The sequence below is a fragment of the Eutrigla gurnardus genome (assembly GCF_963514095.1).
Source record: "Eutrigla gurnardus genome assembly, chromosome: 10".
Taxonomy (NCBI): Eukaryota; Metazoa; Chordata; class Actinopteri; order Perciformes; family Triglidae; genus Eutrigla; species Eutrigla gurnardus.
The window spans coordinates 2,536,633-2,550,520 of NC_139924.1; the positions used below are offsets into that span (position 1 = coordinate 2,536,633).

At 41.2% G+C, this 13,888-nt stretch overlaps 1 protein-coding gene across 1 annotated transcript in view; it reads right to left on the minus strand.

The window, feature by feature from the left end:
* The window catches only part of LOC311020439 (uncharacterized protein), a gene marked incomplete at its 3' end in the record, with an annotated part of 32,076 nt that extends 28,784 nt beyond the window's left edge, over positions 1-3,292 (minus strand). Inside the window, exon 1 of the mRNA XM_084020462.1 lies at positions 3,023-3,292. Coding sequence (XP_083876588.1) covers positions 3,023-3,179 — 157 coding nt within the window. The 5' untranslated portion in view covers positions 3,180-3,292. The remainder of the gene's footprint in view (positions 1-3,022) is intronic.
* Positions 3,293-13,888: the final 10,596 nt, after the last annotated feature.

A 13,888-nucleotide genomic window follows, 5' to 3' on the forward strand; every position in this document is an offset into this window, starting at 1 on the left:
TCACCCAGGATCTGTTGTCAACTATTTTACACATGCATGCCGTCTCCCGACCATCCTGCCAAGCTCACCAATCAGAAGCAGCATACTACTCGTGAACAGGTCACGCTAACCAATCAGTATTAACCTGCTCCGTATTTGTAATTAGTCCAAAATTACTTCAACTGGACCAGAAGCGGAGTTAGGGGATTTAATCGCCAAAAAAAACAGCACGTCCGTCATTTGGGAGTATTTCGGGTTTGAGGCTGCAGACGTGCACCAGAAACGGGTACTGTGAAAAACCTGTCACGCTAAAGTCGCTGGACAGATATACGATTCCCTCCCGCACCGACTTCTAACAGGTTGCCGTCCCACAGCTATACGCGGAGTGTAAAGAAAAAGTGGTAAGCCATAAATGAATGACCCACCTATTTTAATGTCTGACATATTTTTTAGAAGGGTCATTTTATTTCAATAACAGTTTCTGTATTTAATTTACAATTAAATGATTACAGTTAAGGATTTTTGCAAATTTTTTTTAAAGTTAAGACAGTCAAAGGTGGCTCTTTTAGTTCATTTGTAATAACTGCCATTGGGCAAGGACTTTAAAGGATGAACATGCATGTTTCTTGTTAATAAATACATTTGGAAGCAATTTTTAACTTTAGTTTTCATCCTTGCATTACTGTACATTGTGAATATTGCACTGAAGCTTGATTTGAAGGAAATCGTGAATCAAATCGAAATCGCAATATCTGCCAGAAAAATCGCAATTAGACCTTTTCCTAAAATCGTTCAGCCCTACGGCTCATTGCCATTAAAAAAAGAAACGCAACCACCGTCTGGGGGGCATTAGCTCAGGAGGTATAGCGGGTTGGCTGGTAACCGCAAGCAGTGTTGGGCAAGTTACTTCAAAAGCGTAATGCATTATTTATTACTTGTTACTGTCATTTCAAAGTAATTAGTTACATTACAATATTACTGTCTTTGAATTGTAAGGCATTACACTACTTTTACATTACTTTTGCATTACTTTTCGCCAAAATAAAAGGAAATATGGATTTTTTGTTCTCAATAGATCTTCTTGTGTTCATTGCAGCTCATTACACAGCAGGATGTGATGTTTTTCGCTTCAAAATAAAAGAACGAAAAACAGAAAATGACTTGTATACCGTTATTCGTTTTAAAAACGGAAAACGAGAAACGGAAAACGACTCGTTAACTGATATTAGATATTGTGTTCATGAATGGGATTCGGGGATGAAATAACAGGGCCATTTTTCATTCCAGATTTGCCGTTCGTTTTTTTAATGACCTTGAAGGCGCTGTGTTATGCTGCGAAATTACCTGAAAGCCTACCTGAGACATTTAGGGGAGCTCTAAAACACTGTTCATTAACGCTCTGACAGCGTCTGACGCTCGCGTTTTGAAATAAACCTACTGTTTTAAACTCGCACCAAAAGCGTTATGACGCAGACATAAAAGCGGTTCAAAACCGACGGGGAGAATCGGAGCCTCCGCCTTTTCGCCGCCCCCCTCAACTGTTGATCCTCGGTGTGCCGGGTCGGCTGCGCTCTGACCCGCTCCGTGAGTCGATGTCCAGCTCATGGAGCCTGCTAACAACAGCGCTTAATTAACATAGTGTAAGAGTTACACGGACCGGCTTTCACACTTTTCCAAAAGTGGAGCGTATGCCCATCTCGCGATCGCGACTGTAGAGTCAATTGATTTTGGGTTTAAAATGCATTGTAACGCAAGTTACTGAGATTTGTACCGAGTAAAATATTACCAGTTTTTTTTTTGTAATGCCTTACATTACCGCGTTACAGCAAAACGTAATGCATTACTTTTGTAACGCGTTACTCCCAACACTGACCGCAAGATTGCTGGTTTGATCCCCGGCCCAGTGTCTGGCGTCCCTGAGCAAGACGCCTCACCCTAATTGATCCTGACGAGCTGGCTGTCGCCCTGCATGGTTGACTCCGCCGTCGGTGTGTGAATGTGTGTATGAATGGGGGAATGTCAGTCATTACTGTAAAGCGCTTTGGATAAAAGCGCTAAATAAATGGGGACCATTTACTGTCTCTTCTGTTCTTCTGTAGCTGGGACAGAATATAAGCACTTATGTTGATTTGTACAACCAACAACGGAGCAATCTGCGTGTCTAGCTCTGAGCGACGACATCGTGAAACACCGCTATCTCCCTGCTGTGTCACCACAGGACACACCAAACTTCACCTTGGTGATGAACGCCCCCCTCTCGGATATCTCCTATCATCAGAGGAGTTCGGCCTATGCAAATGACTCCCTTCATTACTTCGGGAGCTGAATGTGAACAGCCTGTAGGAGTGCCGTTGTACCAGTGGGGGCGCTGCAGAGACCATGCAGGAGTCGCTTGTTTTCCTCATCCTGGGAGTTGGCTCAGGGAGGACCAGTTTATAGGTGTAGAGAGTAGACCAGAGAAAACCTGTTTTTCATAATATGGGACCTTTAATATGAATTAAAAAAAGCTCAAACTGGCTTGAAACAGCTCCACCTGTCTGCTCAAAGCAACCGTTCTCACTTGTTGCACAAGAAAACAAAATCAAGTACTTGTGGAGAATTTTAAGGTATTTCAGTATCTCCATTAAGCAACTTTATCACCACGTTCAAAGTTATATTGAAGGTATTTACTTTTCAGTTGATTATTTCACGTACTATTCACAATTACTAGTTGATGAGGTGAACCTGACTGATTTTGGGGTGCTGAACTGTAGTGTAGGCTACTGTAAGTATTTTAACATTAATATGAATGCATTGGTGTTATAAATATAGAATTAAACTAGGACCGTGTTGTTTTAAACCCCTGCATATTACACACTACAAAGTGTGACAAAGTAGCCTCATGGTGCTGTTCTACAGTCCAGCTAGCTGGTGCAGGGTTCTAGGGGGACTGGTGGTCTACGAGGCTTGGGAGCCTGCAGACTTCCAGCCCCCTAAAACCCCGTGTAGCCCCGCTAATGTCACCGCTGAACCGCTACAGGGGCTGCAGAACAAGATGTCCTACCTCTCCGACGACCGCCCACATCCTGTTTACTCTCAACGGGAACAGGTGCGTGTTGCTCGGCCAAGCCCGCCGCCGTTTCCCCTGCTGCATAGAGCGGAGCCCCCGTGTCTTCATCGCTTCTTCCGTTCGGCTCCTTTCGTTTGCACCGAGTCCCCATCGAGTAAACTAGTGAACGAAACGCTGACGTGAATCCCGGGACGTGAGCGGACCGTCTAACCGCGCAGCTTCACGACTGAGCTGAACTAACCTCAGCGGGTCGCACCACCTGTTTTTCCAGGTTGGCTCAGCATGCATCATATCTGGCAACATGACACTGGTTGTACCGACGAGGAGGACAGACACGCCTGATGCCCGAGGGACATGTACGGACTACGCCCATAGCCTACAGAGATGTTGAGGAAATAGTTGGAACTATGGAGAGATACTTTTTATTTATTTATTTCGTTTTCACAGTATAACATACACATACAAGAAACAAAAGAGCAGAAACACAAACTACATATTCCAGTCTGGTAGATAAGTCTCCTCAGACATGTGCGCTATTTCTGGGGCTCCCTTGAAGTCACACAGAAGTGCCTTCAATCTGCATTCTCTTTGCTAGCCACCAGGGGGCGACTCCTCTCTGATTGTATAGAAGTCTATGAGAAAATGACCCTACTTCTCTATGTATTATCTCATTAAACATTGTAAACATGAGTTGATGGTCTCAATCTCTAGTTTCAGGTCTTCTTCAATCCAGCACGATGTTCATTTAGTACTTTATGGTCCACTTAGAGTCCAACAGACCAAAAATCAGGGGATGCTTTAGGGGGCGGGGCTACCTGCTGATTGTCAGGCCGCAGTCTTGTTACCCCGCTAGCAAAGATTTGAGCTACCAAGATTACTTTACACCCTCCGTCTGGACCACGCTCCCCTCCAGTGGCTTCACCACACAAAGGATGCAACACTCGAATCACCCCCCGGTGGTTTCTGGTATCTGGTGGTATCAGCCTTTCAAGTTCAAGGTAGTCCATAGGCCGATTCTTGTAGTCAACTTCCTCTCAGCAGTTGGTTCTGCTGGAAGGCGGCCTAAGTTGGCCGGTGGGGGATGTGGGAGTGAGCACGGAATGGCGAGGTGTATGGAAGCGGCTAACAGTAGCAGCATCAGCTGTGATCTGGGGAATTAACGGAGGCTTCATATAGTCCATAGTAGGTGATGAGCAGAGATCACAGAACACACGCGGTGGAAAAGAGACCATGGAACTGTGGTTTCATTACATTTGACATTATTAAGCATGGTCATTGGGCCCTGACTTAATTTTGTTTGTGTGCACAAAAAATGACTGTACTTATGAGCTGGCAACGTGTTTCCCTGAATTCATTGAGCTGTGAGAACCTTGGTGGCAACAGTTAACTCTGTTATTTAAATGGAAAAGAAAAGAAAGAAACATCACCTCAGGATGATGTTATGAACCCAGAGAGGATGGTGTTTGGTATCTGGGATAGTGGTCGTGGTTTTCCGCCATGATTGATGAATCAATATTTACTCAAGTAAATGACACAGTTGAAAAAATGGCTCCATGACACTTGGCCAGTCATAAATCACAGGGCATCACCCATTGTATCGAAATCTAATATAAATATATAAAAAGAATATATTCTAACAAGGTATTCTATCAACTCCTACTTTTGGATATTCTCTCTCAAAATATTCTCCTGCTCTAAACTATATCAGCCTTTAAAAATAGGATGGAATCATGTTATTGTGTCCTAGTGCAGCTCCCTACTAGATGCCAAGCTGGTCCACATGTTGAGACCAGGATCCTGCCGAGCCCTCAGGGGACAAAAGTAATAGTTGGACCATGTGATTATAGCAACCACATTCTAGTGAAGCCTGAGGGGCCTCAGACATTTCTCTCTGTTTAGTGGTACAGTCCAACCTCAACGTCGTAGGCTTCTTCCCAAAAGTGATGGGAAATTTGTGCTAGTGTGGCAAAGCAAAGTAAAAGTATTAGTGGCACTGAGTAACTAAGAAACCTACACAATTCTGAATAAATGCATTACATTATAAAAATGTTTATAATGTCTATATGTCTATATGTTCCCTGATATAATGTATCATTACAGGTCTGCATTTGAAGAAAACCATGAGCTGAAACACCTTGGTGCCCTTCAGCCAAGAAACCATGAGCTGAGATGTCTCGGTGCCCACCAGCTACACAATATTGTTGAACCAAACTGATTTGATTTAACACAGAGTAGTTCTCCAGGAAGAAACTGATGTTTTTGCCCTCTGTGTGTGTTATTCAGGGGGAGTTGTATCCTGTCACAAACAGACTTTAAAGATCTCAAGCATTCAAGAGCATTACCAAACATCAAAGCAGCATGGTAAAAGTGAGCAAACACAATTACTGTAATTGTCTGTGCATACAAGTTATGCTGAGAATGTCACCTCAGGCTGAAGGTGTTTCTCACGCACACTCACAGAAACTGAAATCAACCAGTCATATATCAGAGGCAAAAATGATATCTGTGTCCCATAGTGGGTTAACTATTAAAAAACGAATAAACTATTGTGAGAAATGCATATGTGACAGTTAGCTTTATTTATACAGATAATCTCATTGAGTCCCAGGGTCTCATTCCCAAGACATACCTGTGAACATGTTTTGAAAACATATAACATAAAAACATTTGCATACACATTACACAAGACAATCTGGCAGGGAATAAAGGGACATGACCTAAATAAATACTGAGGGAATAACGATGGAATGGGCTGCAGCTGAGGAGATGGGCGGGCTGATTGCATGGCAAGAGGGAGTGGCTGGAGCTGAAATGACAGGAGACTTAGTGACATCTATATTGTAAACAAACCCAGATAACCAACAACCTAGGACTAGGTGGAATTTGTGACAAAGACTGACATTTTCAGAAGCATGTGGGGTTAGAGCAATTGATCATTACCCTTTTATGTCAAGTTTACTGACATTGCAGGACCAATCTCATCAATGCAATCATCAATAAGATGTAAAGGGAGTTATGACAGAAGTCTGTGAGGGAATGCCATTGAAACTGACATGGGAAATCCTGTATCAGTTTCTCAACTTCATCTCACATTATCATCAGGGAGATGAGACAAATAATGGGGCAAATATGACAATACCTCTGAATTACTTAACCTAGCCCCCCGTGGTTTAGAATTACGTGTCACCAAACTAATCCTCATCTTGGGAGCACACTGCTGAAATGGAAGCCACCGGTGAGACAGCATTGTGGATTTTGGTTGACCCATTTTCCTCTATGGAGTGGTATGACGTCATCATGTTGACATGACATTCTCTCGTTTTTTTGCCTGCTGTCAGGAGTTTGGATGGTATAGTTGGTTTCACTGAGTTTCTTCTCTATAACATAAGGAGTGCAGAACCAGGTATAAGTGCAATAATTAAATTCTTATCAGCTGACTGGAGCACGTGGGTGACAGCTTTCTGGTCATAGTGTTTCTTCATTTTCACCTGGGAAGAGGTCAGGGCATCCCTGGCCAAAGAGCAGGCCCTTTGGAGACGCTGTCTGTGCTTGGCCACATACTTTAGGATATTCTGGACTGTAGTCTCGGGGATGAACACATGCTCTTTAAGGACATTTTAAAGGACTGCATCCTAGAGACTCCACACAGCCTCACAGGCAGCAAACAACAAAAGTGGACGTCCATCATCCCAATCCTTCTGTGAATCATGGCAGTGTTTAAGGTTCATGGCTTTCCTCCTGCTAGAGGTTTCATGACTGTTACCTAATGTTTTAAGTACTTCGGACTTTCTAAAGTCCAAAATGTAAAAAAAAAAATGAGTGCCTTGATCAGTTTGAACAGTGAAAAGAACTTCAACGGAGCTTTGGTGATGATTTGATTTTCCATAATGGGATGACTTCTGGGAACATAGTAGGCTGGAACATAAAGGCTGGTCATGAGCTAAGGACAGCCCAGGGGAACGATATGCAGTAGGCACTACAACCAGGTATGTTGTTGTCCAGTCTGCACCCTCCATATTGCTATGCAATGCATCAACAAGCCATTATCAAGAACATATGACATTGTTTACTTTTTATATTCTTCTTGGCTAAGAACAGAGAAGCAACATTTTGACATTGTGATATCACCTTGTTGTGCAAAAATGAACTCATCCCTAGAGGCTGGCGGGTATACAACCTCTGCATGGGAAAGGGATGACACAGTGTCAGCCGGTGGGAATTTACGAATCCTATGAGGTGGTGCTTAGGATCCCTTGGCCTTTTCAATAGGAGCGTGGCCAGGCTCAGGTGTCGCAGGGCATGATAAACACCCGTATATCAGTTAAAACTAACTCATTAGCCAAGACAGCTGCTTTAGACAATGAAGTCACTTTTTAACATCACCATTTTCTCTGGACTCATAAAATCTTCCAGGAACATCAACTGTCGAAGGGATTGAAAACGATTAATGACATCATAAGCATCACACAATTTGTCAAAGAGAATACACTGTGCAAACTCAACAGAGGTCTGTCCACTACACTTTTTATGGTTCCTGAAATGTGTCTGTATGGCACAAGTTCTAATTTCTAAGGAGAGTGATGATACAATCTCCTGAGCTTTACTAGCTTTCAGTGGAATAGAATGGGCCACATGTCAGGCATGTAATCGTCATTGTGTAATGCGACCAGCCCAGCGGCTGACTAGTGCTTGCTGAGGGTTCTGACTCAAACTCAGCCAACACCTCCATATACTACATTAAACATATGTAATAAAATAATAATAAACACTTGGCACTAGTGTGTATAGTGCCTGTGTGTGCATAAAGTTACACAGTGCACAAGTTCCTGAGAATAACTGGCAGACTATTTGACATGTAGACTAGGCGTACTTTGAATACAACTTTTGCATTTCCTCATATATTACATATCCATATAGGCCATGTCAAGCCTTTTGTTCATATTGCATTTAAATGCAGACACCAAATGCATTGTGCTATGAAATGCATTTAAACCTTTTTATACATGTTTGAGTGTAATTTCTTGAGTGAAGGAATATTTGAATTTGTGATTTGTGACTGAGGTGTGAGCCTATGCATGTCTTTATTTGTGTAAACTGTATAATATTGTCCATATTCCAACAGAATTTACAACTGAGTATTTACAACAGACTCCAGCCTCTCCGTCTCATACCAACCAGCTCCCTGTAAACAAGGTGGACCAGCCTCTCGGCCTATTTATTATGTCTAATTAACCTTTTTCATACATTATTATTATTATTATTATTATTATTATTATTACTATTATTATTATTATTATTATAATAATACATTTTATTTTAAGTGTCATAACAACGTTATCTCAGGACAGTTTACACAAGAGCAAGACTAGAACAGCTCATGAAGTCACTACTTTTCCCAACATCACCCAGGAGCAAGCGTTACAGCGCCACATAGTGGGAAGAAAAAACTGCCTTAACAGACTTTTGGGCAGAAATCTCAAGCAGGCCAAGATCTTTGGTTCCGTCTGGAAAATATTTATTTTAGCAGATTTAATGCAGTGAGTGTTTTGCATCTAGGCTCCGGCTTCATTATTCCCCATATATGATTACATAGAGGTGATGGGAACTGATGATGAGTAAATATCTTAAACCCCCCCAGCCGGAAGGGGTAAAAGACCGCCAAATAGGAAGGAAGTGAAGGAAGAAGATTGGAGTATAAGGCATGTCACATGATTATGACACTGCAGCTCGTGTTGTCTGCCTGAACTAGCTCGCAGGCTCCACTCCATTAGTATTATTAACAGTCGTAGTTGTATACGTAGTAGTAGTAGTATCAACAGTAGTAGTAATATTAACAGTTGTAGCAGTATAAGCAGTAGTAGTAGTATCAACAGTAGTAGTAATATTAACAGTTGTAGCAGTATAAGCCGTAGTAGGCTAGTGTTAACAGTAGTAGTATTAACAGTAGTAGGCTAGTGTTGACAGTAGTAGTGATATTAACAGTAGTTGTATTAACAGTAGTAGGCTAGTGTTAACAGTAGTAGTGATATTAATAGTAATAGTATTAACAGTAGTAAGCTAGTCTTAACAGTAGTAGTGATATTAACAGTAGTAGTATTAACAGTAGTAGGCTAGTGTTAACAGTAGTAGTGATATTAATAGTAGTAGTATTAACAGCAGTAGTGTTAATAGTAGTAGTATTAACAGTAGTAGTATTAACAGTAGTAGTGTTAATACTAGTATTAACAGTAGTAGTGTTAACAGTAGTAATATTAACTCTAATAGTATTAACAGTAGTAGTATTAACAGTAGTAATATTAACACTAGTAGTATTAACAGTAGTAGTGTTAACAGTAGTAATATTAACACTGGTAGTATTAACAGTAGTAGTCCATGGTAACAGCAACGTTTACATGCATCCATCTCCATCAGCTCCACGTAGACCAGAACACGGTCAATGTTGAGCAGCATCACAGCAGCAGGTGGCGCTACAATATGGTATATATATATGGCAGCATCAGGCCAGTAAGCATTCATCCCAATCCTGGGAGTAGTCAAGTCAGTAACAGTAGAGATGCTGATTTTAGTCATCTTCTGCAGCTTTAGTCATCTTTTCAGGGATTTTAGTTTGAGTCAACTCTGTCTCATAACAACCACATACCATTTATTGCACTTTTCAAATTCTACAGAAGAAAAAGTACTTTCTGCTGGGCTGCCCCCTCTTAGTCCACTATGAATAATCAATCTTTGGTCTCAGTTGAGTAAGATTTCCTTTGTTCCTTTGTTCTATTTGCTTAAATCAACTAATCAAAAGTAGTAGTCATTAAAATTGTGTGAGTGTTAGTCGACATTATTCAACAATATTATTTAGCAGTTTTAAATGAAAAATAATGACCCACCTGAAAGGTATTGTTTATCTGTAAAAATAGTATTACAATATGAGTCAATACAATACAAGTCAATTACAATATCTGCATGAATAGAACAGAGTCGTCTGTGTTTTTCCTTCTTTCACATTCGAGATGCCTGCTGAGAAAAAAGACATATTCAACACCAGCTCATTATGGGATAGTGGTTTCTTTTGGATACAGAAAAAAGTGATCCTTTATAGTAACTGTATCTTATTTTCACAATCCCATTTTGACACTTATCTTACGTTGTCCTGCTTCAGACAGTGAGATAATGTCTTTTGTTGAAAGATGGTTTCTTTTCTTCTTAAAATGTTGTGTTGTTGGAGCCCGAACAACGAAAGAAAAGAAACTATTTTTCTTCAAACTTCAAATCCAACATAATTATGACTGCAAAAATGCAATGTTTGTCACGATAGTTACAACTCTGTCAGTGAACTTCCTTGAGGCCTTCAAACAGGTTGCTCTGAAAATGTCTGGCTCAAACAGGAAAGAAGAATTATATTTTGTTATTTTCCTCTTCAAACATCAGTCCTGATCATAACAACCAGATATTGATTCAGTTTGGGAATTTTGAAAAAAACCAAAAACATGTTTCTTTAATTATAATAAATTGGTAATAAAATGTTATTATATTACTTTCTGTGTACTAAATAAATGTTAGGGAGATTTGTTCACAGTCTGAGATAAAACATTTTTATTTCCTGTGCTAAAATGCCCACTTCTTACGTCCCCTTCCTAGAAAGGCTTTTTAAAACATATTATTTTCCACTTTCACGAACCTTTCATGAAAATCAACAGTGACATCTTTTTATACAAATCCATTTTAAGCAATGATTTCAGTTGTTGAGGGGGAAGAAATATAGGTTTATCAACCCTAACTAACCCTAACCGTTCTTCAGGCTCGAAACCCTTTACATGCCAGTTTGTTGACATAATACCTAAAGTATTTATTTTTGTTTTACAGTAATAATATGATGACAGAAAATGGAATGTACCATATGAATGAAGCTTGCTTTGCTGAGAGCTGAGCTCTCAAGGCAAGGCAAGGCAACTTTATTTGTATAGCACATTTCATACACAAGGCAGACTCAAAGTGCTTCACATCATACAACAAAGTGAGAAAAAAAAATAGAAGAATTAAAAGAAAATAAAGGCAAAATTAAAAATGCATTACAGAAAGAAAAGGAGAATAAAAAGATATTTGCAATAATTAAAAACAGTGCAGACATTAAAAGATTTAGCAGAAAGCTGGTGAACATAAAAGTTTTCAGTCTAGTATTAAAAGTGGTCAGAGTTGGGGCAAGTCTAACATCTTCAGGAAGTTTATTCCAGCCATTTGTTGCATAGTGACTAAATGATGCTCTCCCGTGATTGTTGTTTACTCTGGGAATCACTAACAGATTGGTCTCAGAAGATCTTAGTGGTCTAGAAGGCTTATGTAGTGGGAGCATATCAGTGATATACTTCGGCCCTAGACCATGTAGTGATTTATATGTGAGCAGGAGGATTTTGAAATCAATTCTCTGACATACAGGGAGCCAATGTAAGGATTCAAGAATTGGTGTAATGTGCTCACATTTTTTGGTCTTTGTAAGAACTCTAGCAGCAGCGTTCTGAACAAGCTGTAGCTGCCTGACAGTTTTTTTCGGAAGACCTGCAAGGAGTCCACTACAGTAGTCTAGCCTACTAGTAATAAAGGCATGTACAAGTTTTTCTAAGTCTTGAGCTGACATGAGCCCTCTAAGTCTTGCTACATTTTTGAGGTGATAGTAGGCTGATTTTGTTACTGATTTAACGTGACTGTCGAAATGTAAATCAGAATCCATAATAACCCCAAGATTTCTGGCTTTGTTTGAGGTTTTCAGGACAGAGAGTGAAGGTGTTTAATTACTTTAAACCTTTCTTTTTTAGCACCAAAAACAATTAGCTCAGTTTTGTCCTCATTTAGTTGTAGGCAGTTTTGGCACATCCAGTCTTTGACTTGCTCAATGCACTGGCACAGAATATCTAAGGGGCGATAGTCATTTGGTGATAGTGCTACATAGATTTGGGTGTCATCGGCATAGCAATGGTGGTCAATGTTATTATTTTGCATGATTTGTCCTAGTGGGAGCATGTAGATATTGAATAAAGTCGGCCCCAAGATTGAACCTTGGGGGACTCCACACGTTACATTGGTAGGTTCTGATACAAAGTCGCCAATGGAAACAAAATAGTTCCTATCTTGTAGATATGACTTGAACCAGCTTAAGACTGTGCCTGAGAGCCCCACCCAGTTTTCCAACATGTCCAAAAGTATTGAGTGGTCGACAGTGTCAAATGCAGCACTGAGGTCTAATAGCATTAATATTGAAGTTATGCCAGAGTCTGTGTTAAGACGGATGTCATTTACAACTTTAATAAGGGCCGTCTCGGTGCTATGAAAAGGTCGAAATCCTGACTGAAAGTTGTTGTGGCAGCCAGTTGAAGCCAGGAAGTGATTTAGTTGTTGGAGGACAACTTTCTCAATTATTTAACTTATGAAGGGTAGATTTGAAATTGGTCTGTAGTTGTTGATAATAGAGGCATCTAGGCTCCGCTTTTTTAGAAGAGGTTTAATGACTGCAGTTTTGAAGGCCTTTGGGAAATTGCCTGATTGAATGGAGTTATTAACTATTTGCAATACGTCTATTGATAGGCAGTCAAAAACATTCTTAAAAAAGTTGGTAGGTAAAGCATCAAGGCAGCAGGTGGATGATTTTAGATTTGTCACCGTTTCCACTAGAGTTTTAGGGCCCTAGTTTCGTGGCGCAGCGCAGGGCGGCGCAGGGTGGCGGAGCCGGCGCAATGCAAGTTTCGACCCGCGCAGCCTTGCGCACCGTCAGTTTGGCAGTTTGGTGGATCGCCTGCGCCAAGATGGGTGTGGCGGCGCAGCAGGGGGAGGCGTCACAGATTCAGCTTGGTGTAGCGGAAGTTTCGTGGCAAAAAGCCTCGCCGAGACTGCGCTGAAAGCTCGCCAGCTCCAACCTGGTCTACTTTCGGCGCAAGGCGCAAGGCGCAAATAAAGTCCATTCATTCAAGGCGAATCACAGCTGGCGGAGTGGAAGTTTGGCTGACGGCGCGCAGTGCGAACACGTCACCGAGACCTCACAGGCAGGTTTCCACAGTTCCAGGCACATTTAAATGCGATAAATAATCACAACAAACACTATTTAATGCAACTCATTGAATCAACACGTGAATTTATATCTATATAGATTGTCCCGTCACATCTGACGTCAGATCAAAGGCGGATGGCACGCGTAACGGAAACTCAGCCTCTCGGACCAAAACATCTCCCTCTCTCTCTCCTGTTTTTTAAAATAGGGGTATGTTATTATTATGATACGCGCGCACAGCGCGTGATGCGCGTGGTTGGAGCGGCGGCGCTGCTTCTGTCATCGGGTTGTCAAGTGACGGAACTTGCACTGAACCTCCCCTAACGTATTAAAGGTGAGGAGACTGCGCCTGGTCTACGAAACTAGGGCCCTATGGCATTAAAGCTTGCCATCATTGCTGTGTTACTTTTGCCTGAACAGGGTGGTGATCCAACTTTTTTGTCTGAGATATTGATGGCGCGTCTGATGCCTTCAATTTTATTAGTATAAAAGAATGCAAACTCATTGCATTTCTGCGTGGAATGGAGTTTAGCTATTTGTGTTGGGGGGTTGGTCAGTCTGTCTGTCAACAGTTGCAAATAGGGTTTTCGCCTTATTAGTGTTGTTGTTTATGATATTGGAGTTTCTCTCGCACTTTTTAAGACTAAATTGTAGGCCCGGAGGCTCTCTTTATAGATGTCATGGTGAATATGAAGTTTAGTACTCCGCCAGATTTGTTCAGCCTTCCTGCACTCTCTTCTCTGGGCTGTCACAACAGCAGCTTTTCTCCAGGGTGCCTTTTGCTTACCAGAAATCGTTTTAACCGTAGCAGGTGCAATGACATCTATGACATT